Genomic DNA, 12,058 nt, shown 5'->3' on the forward strand with positions numbered 1-12,058 from the left:
AGTCATCTACACTTCCTCCCCCCCCCACAAACTGGGTACTCATTTTTACCTTAGGGACCGTCTCTCCCCACATGTTCCCCAGAGAGTACTCAGATCTGGAACACGGAATCTATTATCAATCCTCAGGCCGAGGGAGGCAAGATTAAAATCTACCAGGGAGAGAGCCTTCTCGATCCCTGCCCCCTATTGGTGGAACCAACCACCTGAGGAGAGAAGAGCCTTCTGGGACCTTGCCCAGTTCCACAAGGCGTGTAAAACAACATTATTCCGGCTAGCCTTTGACTGAACTCTTGATATAGTAATCAGTGGATACCTAACAATATTGACTGTCTTCGGATATTCACAACATTGGCACCAAACTGTTTTTAAATTGTTACGTTATTGAATGGTTTATTTTTTCAATGTATAATTAATGTTTTATTGCTGTTTTATTTTGTGAGCCTGCTTCTGCAGGGAGGGCGGGATATAAATCCAATAAACCATAAACCAAGCCATTTTACCTACCTCGGAAGGATGGAAGGCTGAGTCAACCTCGAGCTGCCTACCTGAACCCAGCTCCCGTCGGGATCGAACTCAGGTCATGAGCAGAGGGCTTGGACTGCAGTACTGCAGCTTTACCATTCTGCGCTACCAAGCTCCTGAGTCTATATTAGTGTCTCAATAAAACAGCTTTCTTATAAAAATAAGAAAAAACATATTTCTTTTTTCTCCCTTCGTTGCCCAAGTGGCTTAATGATCTGGAACATGCATTAACCTCTGAGCTGGTGTTCCGTAACCATTAGCAAAGGACTTCACCGAGCAGGCGTTTAAGATTACGGGTCACAACTCTTCTGTGAATTAATGCTTTTCTGAATGCCAGCCAAGTAAAGTGTAAATGGCGCTTGGAAAAGGCTTTTTCTTTTATTTTCTTCTATTTTTTTTTTTAAAAAAATCCTCTTTTTTTTGTTATCTTCCTAGGAACGCCTGATGGAAATGAACTTTAAGCAGTGGGTCGTCGATTGTGTCAACCAGTCGCTACTGCAGATGACGACCTGCGATGTGGAAAGCAAGCGATACGAGAGGATGGCGTTCGCCGAGCGTCTCGGGGAGATGAATCTGCAGTGGCACAGGCTGCAGGGTTCCTTGAACAGAAAGGTTTGATTGCCATCTTCATTCTTTTGCACAGAACACAGGCTCGTGCTTTGCCCAAGACTCAGCGTGTGTGCTGTGGCTCCACAGGGCAATCTTCATGTACTTCTGTCCTTCCTTGTTGGCTCAAGGCAAATGACACAATTTGAAACTATGCCGGAAGAACAATAGAAAACACAAAGCGAACAGTGAATAAAACTGGGTTGCAAAATTACGGAGGAAAGGAAAGGTCCCCTGTGCAGGCACCAGTCATTTCCGACTTTGGAGGGACGTTGCTTTCACAACGTTTTCACGGCAGAGTTTTTATGGGGTGGTTTGCCATTGCCTTCCCCAGTCATCTACGCTTTCCCCCCCAGCAAACTGGGTACTCATTTGACCGACCTCGGAAGGATGGAAGGCTGAGTCAACCTTGAGCCAGTACCTGAACCAGCTTCCGCTGGGATTGAACTCAGGTCGTGAGCAGAAGGCTCTGACTGCAGTAGTGCAGCTTTACCACTCTGCGCCATGGGGCTCTTCATTACAAAATTACAGAACAATGCACTAAAAACAGTATACTACAGGGGTGTCAAACACGTGGCCCTGGGCCCAAATGAGGCACCCGGAGGATTCGTATCAGGCCCCCAAGCAACTGGCTGTCATCTGTTTTCTTCTCCTTCTTTCTTGCTTCCTTCTGCATAACAGCTTGCTTTGTGAGGCTTGCTCAATCGCACAGGAGCTACAGAGCAAAACCTGTTTTCTCCATTGGCTGAGGCTCCTCCCTTGAGGAGGGAAGGGAGGGAGGTGGAGCTTGCTTTGTCAGGCTCTCTCAATTGCGCAGCAGAGCTACTGAGCCAAGCCTCTCTTCCATCTATTGGTTGAGGCTCGTGTGTGGATTTAAAAAAAAAATTTCTCCCACCACCACTCAGAGCAGAGGAATTGGTTCCCTTGCACATACAATATCGACATTATAATTTTTACAAATTTTGCAACAAGAGTTCAATTGCAAAATTTGCAAATGGTGGAATCAAAAGTGAAATATATGTAGAAAACAAAGTAGTGAACAATGCCTGGATTTCCCAGATGTGAAACAACCTGATTGGATTGAGCACAGAATGCAAGCTCCTGAGAATCTCACTTTCACGTAAAAGAAAAACAAGTTTTTAGCTCCTTACCCCAGTGGTTGAAAATGAGCTGGCTGGAATAATCTCCTCCGAGTGTCTGAAGGAGGTACTTATTACATTTTTCTCACTTATTCTCCATCTCCAGAGACCTCAGAGTAACATACATGGTCTTAGCTTAACAGGTTGGTGCACGAGTACAGGGCAGGGGGACTGATTGGCAAAGTTCCCTCTAAGCTGTGGAGCCTTGTGAGCAAAAATTCTACTTTGTGAGCTACTGGCGTGAAAGTTGTGAGCTACTGCATCAATTAGTATTGCGCTGGGGTCTGTTTTTTCTGAGGTAAGACAAAGGGGACTGATTGGCAAAGTTCCCTCTAAGCTGTGGAGTCTTGTGAGCAAAAATTCTACTTTGTGAGCTACTGGCGTGAAAGTTGTGAGCTACTGCATCAATTAGTATTGCGCTGGGGTCTGTTTTTTCTGAGGTAAGACAAAGGGGACTGATTGGCAAAGTTCCCTCTAAGCTGTGGAGTCTTGTGAGCAAAAATTCTACTTTGTGAGCTACTGGCGTGAAAGTTGTGAGCTACTGCATCAATTAGTATTGCGCTGGGGTCCGTTTTTTCTGAGGTAAGACAAAGGGGACTGATTGGCAAAGTTCCCTCTAAGCTGTGGAGTCTTGTGAGCAAAAATTCTACTTTGTGAGCTACTGGCGTGAAAGTTGTGAGCTACTGCATCAATTAGTATTGCGCTGGGGTCCGTTTTTTCTGAGGTAAGACAAAGGGGACTGATTGGCAAAGTTCCCTCTAAGCTGTGGAGTCTTGTGAGCAGAAATTCTACTTTGTGAGCTACTGGCGTGAAAGTTGTGAGCTACTGCATCAATTGGTATTGCTCTGGGGTCTGTTTTTCCTGAGGTAAGACAAAAATGTGTCAGCCAAAGGCTTAGAAATTGAGAGCTAGATCACACAAACTCAGCTTAGAGGGAAGTAGGAGTCAAGCGCACCTTTAAGACCAACAAAGTTTTATTCAGAACGTAAGCTTTCGTGTGCTCCAAGCACACTTCATCAGACGAGGAATCAGGTGCAGTGAACTGGTACATATAGCTGGTAGGCAGTGGCTTAGAATGCAAAATGGTACACATTTGAGATCCAATGACAATAGTACAATTAACAAATTGAGCAAACCTTTGATCTGGGTAGCGTGAGCATGAGAAAGCAATAAAACAGTAATATGTCAAAATGCGAGAATGTCTGCCAGTCACTCTATTATATAAGCCTGGGTCAAAAAAAATTTTTTTGTGTTAATTTTACTATTCTGTTATTGGATCTCAGATTTGTACCATTTTGCATTCTAAACCACTATATGTAGCAGCTCACTGTGCCTGATTCTGATGAAATGTGCTTGGAGCACACGAAAACTTACGTTCTGAATAAAACTTGGTTGGTCTTAAAGGTGCACTTGACTCCTGCTTTGTTCTACTGCTTCAGACCAACACGGCTGCCCACTTGGCTCTATCAGCTTTGAGGGAACACTGCTGATAGGATGGGTTCTTCTTTCATAGCTTTCACAGGAACAGAAAGTTTTAAGATGCCCATCTGTTGAGTGTCTTCACATAGACCTGCCAACTCCTTTCCCACTGTGCCACTGTGGAGGTGAGATGGGTGGCGATTAGAGATGGGCCTTTTCAGTGGTGGCTCCTCCGGTTTGGCATGTGCTTCCTTGAGGCTCATTAGTGCCTACTGTACTGTATTGTAGGCATGAGGATCAAATATTTATCTTTTCCCATGCCCTTAGGTGATGGTTTTACAGCCCACACACTGCTCTTTTTATGCCTCTCTTATGACCACTGCTTTTTCTGGCCAGTTTTTATTATTTTGAGATTTTATTTGTACTTTCCTAAATGCCTCAAGCAGGGTTCTGGAGAGGCAGTAAGCAAATCGAACAACTAAATAATGTCTCCACTGCTTCCTCGCAGATAAAGGAACTGGAGCAGGTTTTGGAGACCGTTACCGAAAATGAAAACAGAGCCCAGTCCTTGGGCAGTTGGTTGGAAGCCCAAAGCGGAAGGCTAACGCTTCTGGAGAAGCCGTTGAGTTTCATCCATGCACAGAGCACAGCGGAAGAGTGCAAGGTAAATTAAATTTTTAAATTGCAAAATCTAAGCGTGCGTTTGTTTCTGGGTTGGATCCAAGCAGCTTTGCCCACTGGTGAAAAACATCAGACATGGTATGTCAAGCGGTTTAGAAAATGAATTAGAAAACAATGCAGTAAGAGGGGAGAAACAGATAATACATACTCTACACCAAGCGTGGCCAAACTCGCTCAGGGTTAAGACCCACATAGAATAAACGCGGACTCTTATCTGGGAGAACCGGGTTTGATTCCCCACTCCTCCACTTGCACCTGCTGGAAGTTAAAGAGCATGGGACCAAGAATCCCAGCTACAAATACAAGTTGATGGGGTGTGAACTGGCAGAGACTGACCAAGAGAGAGATCTTGGGGTCGTGGTAGATAACTCACTGAAAATGTCAAGACAGTGTGCGTTTGCAATAAAAAAGGCCAGCGCCATGCTGGGAATTATTAGGAAGGGAATTGAAAACAAATCAGCCAGTATCATAATGCCCCTGTATAAATCGATGGAGCGGTCTCATTTGGAGTACTCATTTGGAGTACTGTGTGCAGTTCTGGTCGCCGCACCTCAAAAAGGATATTATAGCATTGGAGAAAGTCCAGAAAAGGGCAACTAGAATGATTAAAGGGCTGGAACACTTTCCCTATGAAGAAAGGTTGAAACGCTTGGGACTCTTTAGCTTGGAGAAACGTCGACTGCGGGGTGACATGATTGAGGTTTACAAGATAATGCATGGGATGGAGAAAGTAGAGAAAGAAGTCCTTTTCTCCCTTTCTCACAATACAAGAACTCGTGGGCATTCGATGAAATTGCTGAGCAGACAGGTTAAAACGGATAAAAGGAAGTACTTCTTCACCCAAAGGGTGATTAACATGTGGAATTCACTGCCACAGGAGGTGGGGGCGGCTACAAGCATAGCCAGCTTTAAGAGGGGATTGGATAAAAATATGAAGCAGAGGTTCATCAGTGGCTATTAGCCACAGCATATTGTTGGAACTGTCTCGGGCAGTGATGCTCTGTATTCTTGGTACTTGGGGGGGGGGGGGTAAAGTGGAAGGGCTTCTAGCCCCACTTGTGAACCTCCTGATGGCACTTGGGGGTTTTTTGGCCACTGTGTGACACAGTGTTGGACTGGATGGGCCATTGGCCTGATCTAACATGGCTTCTCTTACGTTCTTATGTTCCACATGTTCATTACTCCTTGGCTGAAGATTGGAGCAGAACTTCCTTTTCTCTGTTCTAAGCCTACTGCTCATTAATTTCACTGAGTGCCCATGAGCTCTTGTACTGTGAGAAATGGAGAAAAGTACTTTTTTCCTCTATCTCATGCTTAATTTTATAAACCTCTGTCATGTCACCCCTAAAGTATCATTTCTCCAAGCTAAAGAGCCTGAACCTCTTTAACCTTTCTTCATAAGGAAGGTGCTCCATCACCATTTTAGTTGCCCTTTTCTGCACCTTTTCCAATGCTAGAATATCTGGCAGGCCAACAACATGCTGGATTTGATGGACCACTGGTCTGATCCAGATTTTTTTTCATTCTTAAAAGAGAAGAAGAAGAATTAGATTTATCTCCCTCCCTATACTTTGAATCTCAGAGTCTCAGAGCGGCTCACAATCTCCTATACCTCCCCCCCCTCCACTCACAACAGACACCTTGTGAGGTGGGTGGGGTTGAAAGAGTTCTCCCAGAAGCTGCCCTTTCAGTACAACTCCTGTGAGAGCTATGGCTGCCCCAAGGCCATTCCAGCAGCTGTAAGTGGAGGAGTGGGGAATCAAACTGGTTCTCCCAGGAAATTTCAAAAATATATCGAAAAACAATGGAAAGTATAGAGACACTTAGTGATTTTTGATAACATTAATTGAATTTTTATTGAGAAGATAAAGCTGCAAATATTGACTTTTGATTTAATATGTAATTTAGCAAAGGGTTAGATCATGAGATAAATAGAGGGTCAATTATAATAATAATTATTACATAGTCTTGGTTCATCTTGTGTTAAGGTAACTGTAACTTTTAGTGAAGATTCTGTAATTGTGAATTTTACCTTTATTTTTTTTTAAATTGTTTTAAACACCAGCGGAGGTCATGAAATAGAGGAGGTGGGGGGGGGGGAGGAAATTTTGTAGTGTGTTGGTTAATATCTTTAAGTATATGTTTGATGAATACTTTTCAATATCTTGCAAAAACAATAAAAATTGCTTTACATAACAAACTGGTTCTCCCAGATAAGAGTCTGCACACCAAACCACTACCCCGAAATTCTCCCTTTGCCCCACCTCGACCCCTTTCGTTTTGACATTGCACAGAATGTCTCTTCTGAAAGGATGCCTGTGGCAACGTGCAGCTAACAAAAGATGTACTACTTGTCCTAAGACGGTACCAGCTGTCTGCGCTTAATTATATACACTTACAAGAAGAATAATTTTTTTTTCAAGTTACAAAAATTATCGAGTCTGCTTTTTACGTCAGTCAGAGAATTTTCTAATCAATTACCCCAGTTGATTAAAAGCGGCCGCCTGCCACCCTAGATTCTCAAACTAATAATACTTTAACAGTATTTGTTGTGACTGTCTCACCACCTTCTGCCTGCTTCTAGGTGCAAGTTTTGTTTTGTTTTGTTGCCATGGCTTCTCCTTTCTCTCCCCTTGAGGAAGCAGCGAAGTAGTGTATAATTTGGCTATTTATTCCTTATAATGTTTTGCTGAGCCCCCGAGTTTTTTTCTTTTTCCTAGTCAGGGGACAGAGAGATTCATGCCAAGTAGTTCGTAAGAAGCTTCATGAATAAATAAGGGACAGATTGAAACGCTCTTAGCAAGCAGGTACACTCACCAGGGGAGGGAGGAAAGGAAAGATTAACTAAAGCTAGGAACAGTTTTGCATGATCTTAGGTGGGGGTGGGGGGGCTTCTTAAAAGCTTTACAGAAACATTTATCATTAGACACATTTATGCACAATGGGGCCAAAAATCCGAAGTCTAAATACAAGTTGATGGGGTGTGAGCTGGCAGAGAACTGACCAAGAGAGAGATCTTGGGGCCATGGTAGACAATTCACTGAAAATGTCGAGACAGTGTGCGACTGCAATAAAAAAACGCCATTGCTATGCTGGGGATTATTAGGAAGGGAATTGAAAACAAATCAACCAGTATCATAATGCCCTTGTATAAATAGATGGTGCAGCCTCATTTGGAGTACTGTGTACAATTCTGGCCACTGCACCTCAAAAAAGATATTATACCATTGGAAAAAGGGCAGAAAAGAGCAACTGGAATGATTAAAGGGTTGGAACACTTTCCTATGAAGAAAGGTTAAAACGCTTGGGGCTCTTTAGCTTGGAGAAACGTCGACTGAGGGGTGACATGATAGAGGTTTACAAGATTATGCATGGGATAGAGAAGGTAAAGAAAGAAGTACTTTTCTCCCTTTCTCACAGTACAAGAATTTGTGGGAACTCAATTAAATTGCTGAGCAGTCATGTTAGAACAGATAAAAGGAAGTACTTCTTCACCCAAAGGGTGATTAACACATGGAATTCCCTGCCACAGGAGGTGGTGGTGGCTACAAGCATAGCCAGCTTCAAGAGGGGATTGGATCAACATACAGAGCAGAGGTCCATCAGTGGCTATTAGCCACAGCATATTGATGGAACTCTGTCTGGGGCAAGTGATGTTCTGTGTTCTTGGTGCTTGGGAGAGTCAACAGTGTGAGGACTTCTAGAGTCCTGGTCCCACCGGTGGACCTTTTGATGGCACTTCGAGTTTTTTGGCCACAGTGTGACGAGTGTTGGACTGGATGGGCCATTGGCCTGATCCAATATGGCTTCTCTTACGTTCTTAGACATGTGTATAAAACTGTTTAGGACAAAAAACCCCACACTGCACCTTGCACCAAGATATGTGGATTTCTGCAGCCTAAAAAGGTAAAGGCAGTCCCTTGCGCGAACACTGAGTCATTACCGACCCATGGGGTGACGTCGCATCATGTTTTCTCGGCAGACTTTTTTACAGGGTGGTTTGCTATTGCCTTCCCCAGTCATCTATCCTTTACTCCCATTTTTAAAACTGAGTTTGCAACTGTGTCATGGGGCTTCATTCTGCTTGGGACCACCATGGGACAGGGGGAAGAGGGGATCCTGCCTCCCCCCCCCCAAACAATGTTTTTTTTTAAATATATTTATTTCTTTGGCTTATATCCCACCCTCTCCGCTAAAGCAGACTCGGGGCAGCTCACATTTCATAAAAATCGCATAAAAATCAGTATTGATATAAGCTGCCAACATAAAATATAAAAATACAACAATATATAAAAACATAAAACAGGTGCTATTTCGATCTTAAAATAATGATATATTAATAGCAGATGGCTGCCAGTTCATCCGTATCAGATGATATGGATGAACGAATGAGCCTGCTTCAGCGGGAAGGGCGGGATATAAGTATGAAGAATAAATAAATAAAATAAATAAGATTTTGTTGTTCAGCTTTTGTTGTTACTAGATTTTGTTGTTACTAGAAGAAGAACTGCAGATTTATATCCCACCCTTCTCTGAATCAGAGACTCAGAGCAGCTTACAATCTCCTATATCTTCTCCCCCCACAACAGACACCCTGTGAGGTAGGTGGGGCTGAGAGGGCTCTCACAGAAGCTGCACTTTCAAGGACAACCTCTGCCAGAGCTATGGCTAACCCAAGGCCATTCCAGCAGGTGCAAGTGGAGGAGTGGGGAATCAAACCCGGTTCTCCCAGATAAGAGTCTGCACACTTAACCACTACACCAAACTTTCTCTCTTGGTGTTCTGTCAGGAGAAAGATCTTAAGGTCGCGACTGTGCACTTGAGGTGGGCCAGGTAGTTCAATGTCTGTTATTGTGGGTCTGAAACAATATCCAAGGGCGTGCAGGCAAATAAGACCCTCCAGTGCTGTTTCAAGGAGGAAAATTAGTGCAGGGGAGCAGGCAGGATCCCATCCTCCCCTTACATCGCCGTGTCGTTTAAAGAATCATCCCCCACCCCCTGCTGCTCCATAGAACTAAGTTCCCAGTTTGGGACTGTTTCCCCAAGGTCTAGTGGGCCACCTGTTGGGGTCGGGTGTGGTAGCCAGAAGACATGGACTGATTTCCCACTAGCCTCTTCTCCGCAGGGCTTCTGTCGGATTTCACAGAATTTCTATCTGTCCTGGGGCTGCAACTCGCTTCGCCTTTTCCACGTGGCAAACAGAAACAGGATCTTCTTTGCCGTGCGAAAGAGGCGGAGCAAGTTGCAGCTCCAGGGCAGATAGTGTGAAATCCGACAGAAGCCCCGCGGAGAAGAGGAGAGTGAGTGCAGCATAAGGCTAGTGGGAAGTCGGTCCTGATGTCAGGCGATTCCAGTAGTCCTTAGAGGATGCCATGAACTATGGGAAGTGTAGTTCACCAAGGGGAAGTGTAGAACACCAAGGACGCTGATGGCTCTGCAAAGTCATGGACACAATTGACTCGAATCAGGCTCCCCAAAGTTACTAGTTTCAATTCTCCCTGTCTAAAACGAGCCCTGGGGAGCTTGTCCATCACTGGTTTGGACTGGGGAATCTGGATCTCTTTACCTGAATAATAGCAACAATAATAGCTGAATTGTTGTTGTGTTTTGGTGGCATATTTCAGTTGTTTTTATAGTATTTTAAAATGTGGGTTATTTTTATAAGCCACTTTGAAGCGCCTGCTGGCTGAAAAGCAGGACAGAAATTAGAAGACACAAATAGCAAGCATGTGAAACGAATCTAAAAGTGTTTGAGCCTGGTGTGCTTCCAGGTGTCTTGGACCTTGTGTTGGGCTCTTCACAGTAACCTTTACATATCACAAGGATTAGCACCGGTTTTAACAATATACCGTGCACCATGGCGCAGAGTGTTAAAGCTGCAGTACTGCAGTCCTAAGCTCTCCTCACGAGCTGAGTTCGATCCCTGGTGGAAGCTGGGTGATGGGTGTGGAGGTGTCACTGGGTGTGGAGGTGGTTGTGAATTTCCTGCGTTGTGCAGGGGGTTGGACTTGAAGTAGAAGAATTGCAGATTTATACCCCGACTTCTCTCTGAATCAGAGACAAGAGCGGCTTACAATGTCCCATATCTTCTCCCCCCACAACAGACACCCTGTGAGGTGGGTGGGGCTGAGAGAGCTGTCACAGCAGCTTCCCTTTCAAGGACAATCTCTGCCAGAGCTGGGCTGACCCAAGGCCATTCCAGCAGCTGCAAGTGGAGGAGTGGGGAATCAAATCCAGTGCTCCCAGATAAGAGTCCTCTCACTTAACCACTACACCAAACTCGCTCTCACTGAGCTCAACCTGTCTCAGAGGGTTGTTGTGAGTATAAACTGGAGGAGAGGAGAAGGACGTGAGCTGCTTTGGGTCTCCACGGAGGTTGGGGAAAGAAAAGGGAGGTATAAATGAAGTGAGTAAATAGCCCTGTCCTGGATAGCCCAGGCAAGCCCAAGCTCATCAGATCTTGGAAGCTAAGCAGGGCCAGCCCTGGCAAGGATTTGGATGGGAGACCTCCAAGGAATATCAAGTCTGGGACACAGAGGCAGGCAATAGGGCACCTCTCTGAACATCTTTTATGCCCCAGTAAGAGTTGCCAGAGATCACCATGACTTCCAGGCACAGGTGAGGGGTCTGGAGACCAAGTCCTATGAGGAAAGGTTGAAGGAACTGGGCATGTTTAGCCTGGAGAGGGGGCTGAGAGGTGATATGATCACCATCTTCAAGTACTTGAAGGGCTGTCATAGAGAGGGTGGTGTGGAATTGTTTTCTGTGGCCCCAGAAGGTAGGACCAGAGCCAATGGGTTGAAATTAAATCAAAAGAGTTTCTGGCTCAACATTAGGAAGAACTTCCTAACCATTAGAGTGATTCCTCAGTGGAACAGGCTTCCTCAAAAGGTGGTGGGCTCTCCTTCCTTGGAGGTTTTGAAACAGAGGCTGGATGGCCATCTGACAGCGATGAAGATCCTATGAATTTAGGGGGAGGTATTTGTGTGTTTCATGCATTGTGCAGGGGTTGGACTAGATGACCCTGGAGGTCCCTTCCAACTCTGTGATTCTATGATTCTTATCTGGGAGTACCGGGTTTGATTCCCCACTCCTCCACTTGCACGTGCTGGAATGGCCTTGCGTCAGCCATAGCTCTGGCAGAGGTTGTCCTTGAAAGGGCAGCTGCTGTGAGAGCCCTCTCAGCCCCACCCACCTCACATGGTGTCTATTGTGGAGGGAGAAGATATGGGACATTGTAAGCCGCTCGTGTCTTTGATTCAGAGAGAAGTCGGGGTATAAATCTGCAATTCTTCTACTTCAAGTCCAACCCCCCGCACAACGCAGGAAATTCACAACCACCTCCACACCCAGTGACACCTGCATTGTGCAGGGGGTTGGACTAGATGACCCTGGAGGTCCCTTCCAACTCTGTGATTCTATGATTCTTATCTGGGAGTACCGGGTTTGATTCCCCACTCCTCCACTTGCACGTGCTGGAATGGCCTTGCGTCAGCCATAGCTCTGGCAGAGGTTGTCCTTGAAAGGGCAGCTGCTGTGAGAGCCCTCTCAGCCCCACCCACCTCACATGGTGTCTATTGTGGAGGGAGAAGATATGGGACATTGTAAGCCGCTCGTGTCTTTGATTCAGAGAGAAGTCGGGGTATAAATCTGCAATTCTTCTACTTCAAGTCCAACCCCCCGCACAACGC

The 12,058-nt window shown here is 45.2% G+C and overlaps 1 protein-coding gene across 1 annotated transcript in view; it reads left to right on the plus strand.

Annotated features, from left to right (window-relative positions):
* SYNE2 (spectrin repeat containing nuclear envelope protein 2) overlaps positions 1 to 12,058 on the plus strand; it is a 407,300-nt gene that overhangs the window by 271,155 nt on the left and 124,087 nt on the right. The window contains exons 78-79 of the mRNA XM_060261546.1: positions 958 to 1,134; positions 4,195 to 4,350. Coding sequence (XP_060117529.1) covers positions 958 to 1,134; positions 4,195 to 4,350 — 333 coding nt within the window. The remainder of the gene's footprint in view (positions 1 to 957; positions 1,135 to 4,194; positions 4,351 to 12,058) is intronic.

Source organism: Heteronotia binoei, chromosome 21 (genome assembly GCF_032191835.1).
Source record: "Heteronotia binoei isolate CCM8104 ecotype False Entrance Well chromosome 21, APGP_CSIRO_Hbin_v1, whole genome shotgun sequence".
NCBI classification, from domain to species: domain Eukaryota; kingdom Metazoa; phylum Chordata; class Lepidosauria; order Squamata; family Gekkonidae; genus Heteronotia; species Heteronotia binoei.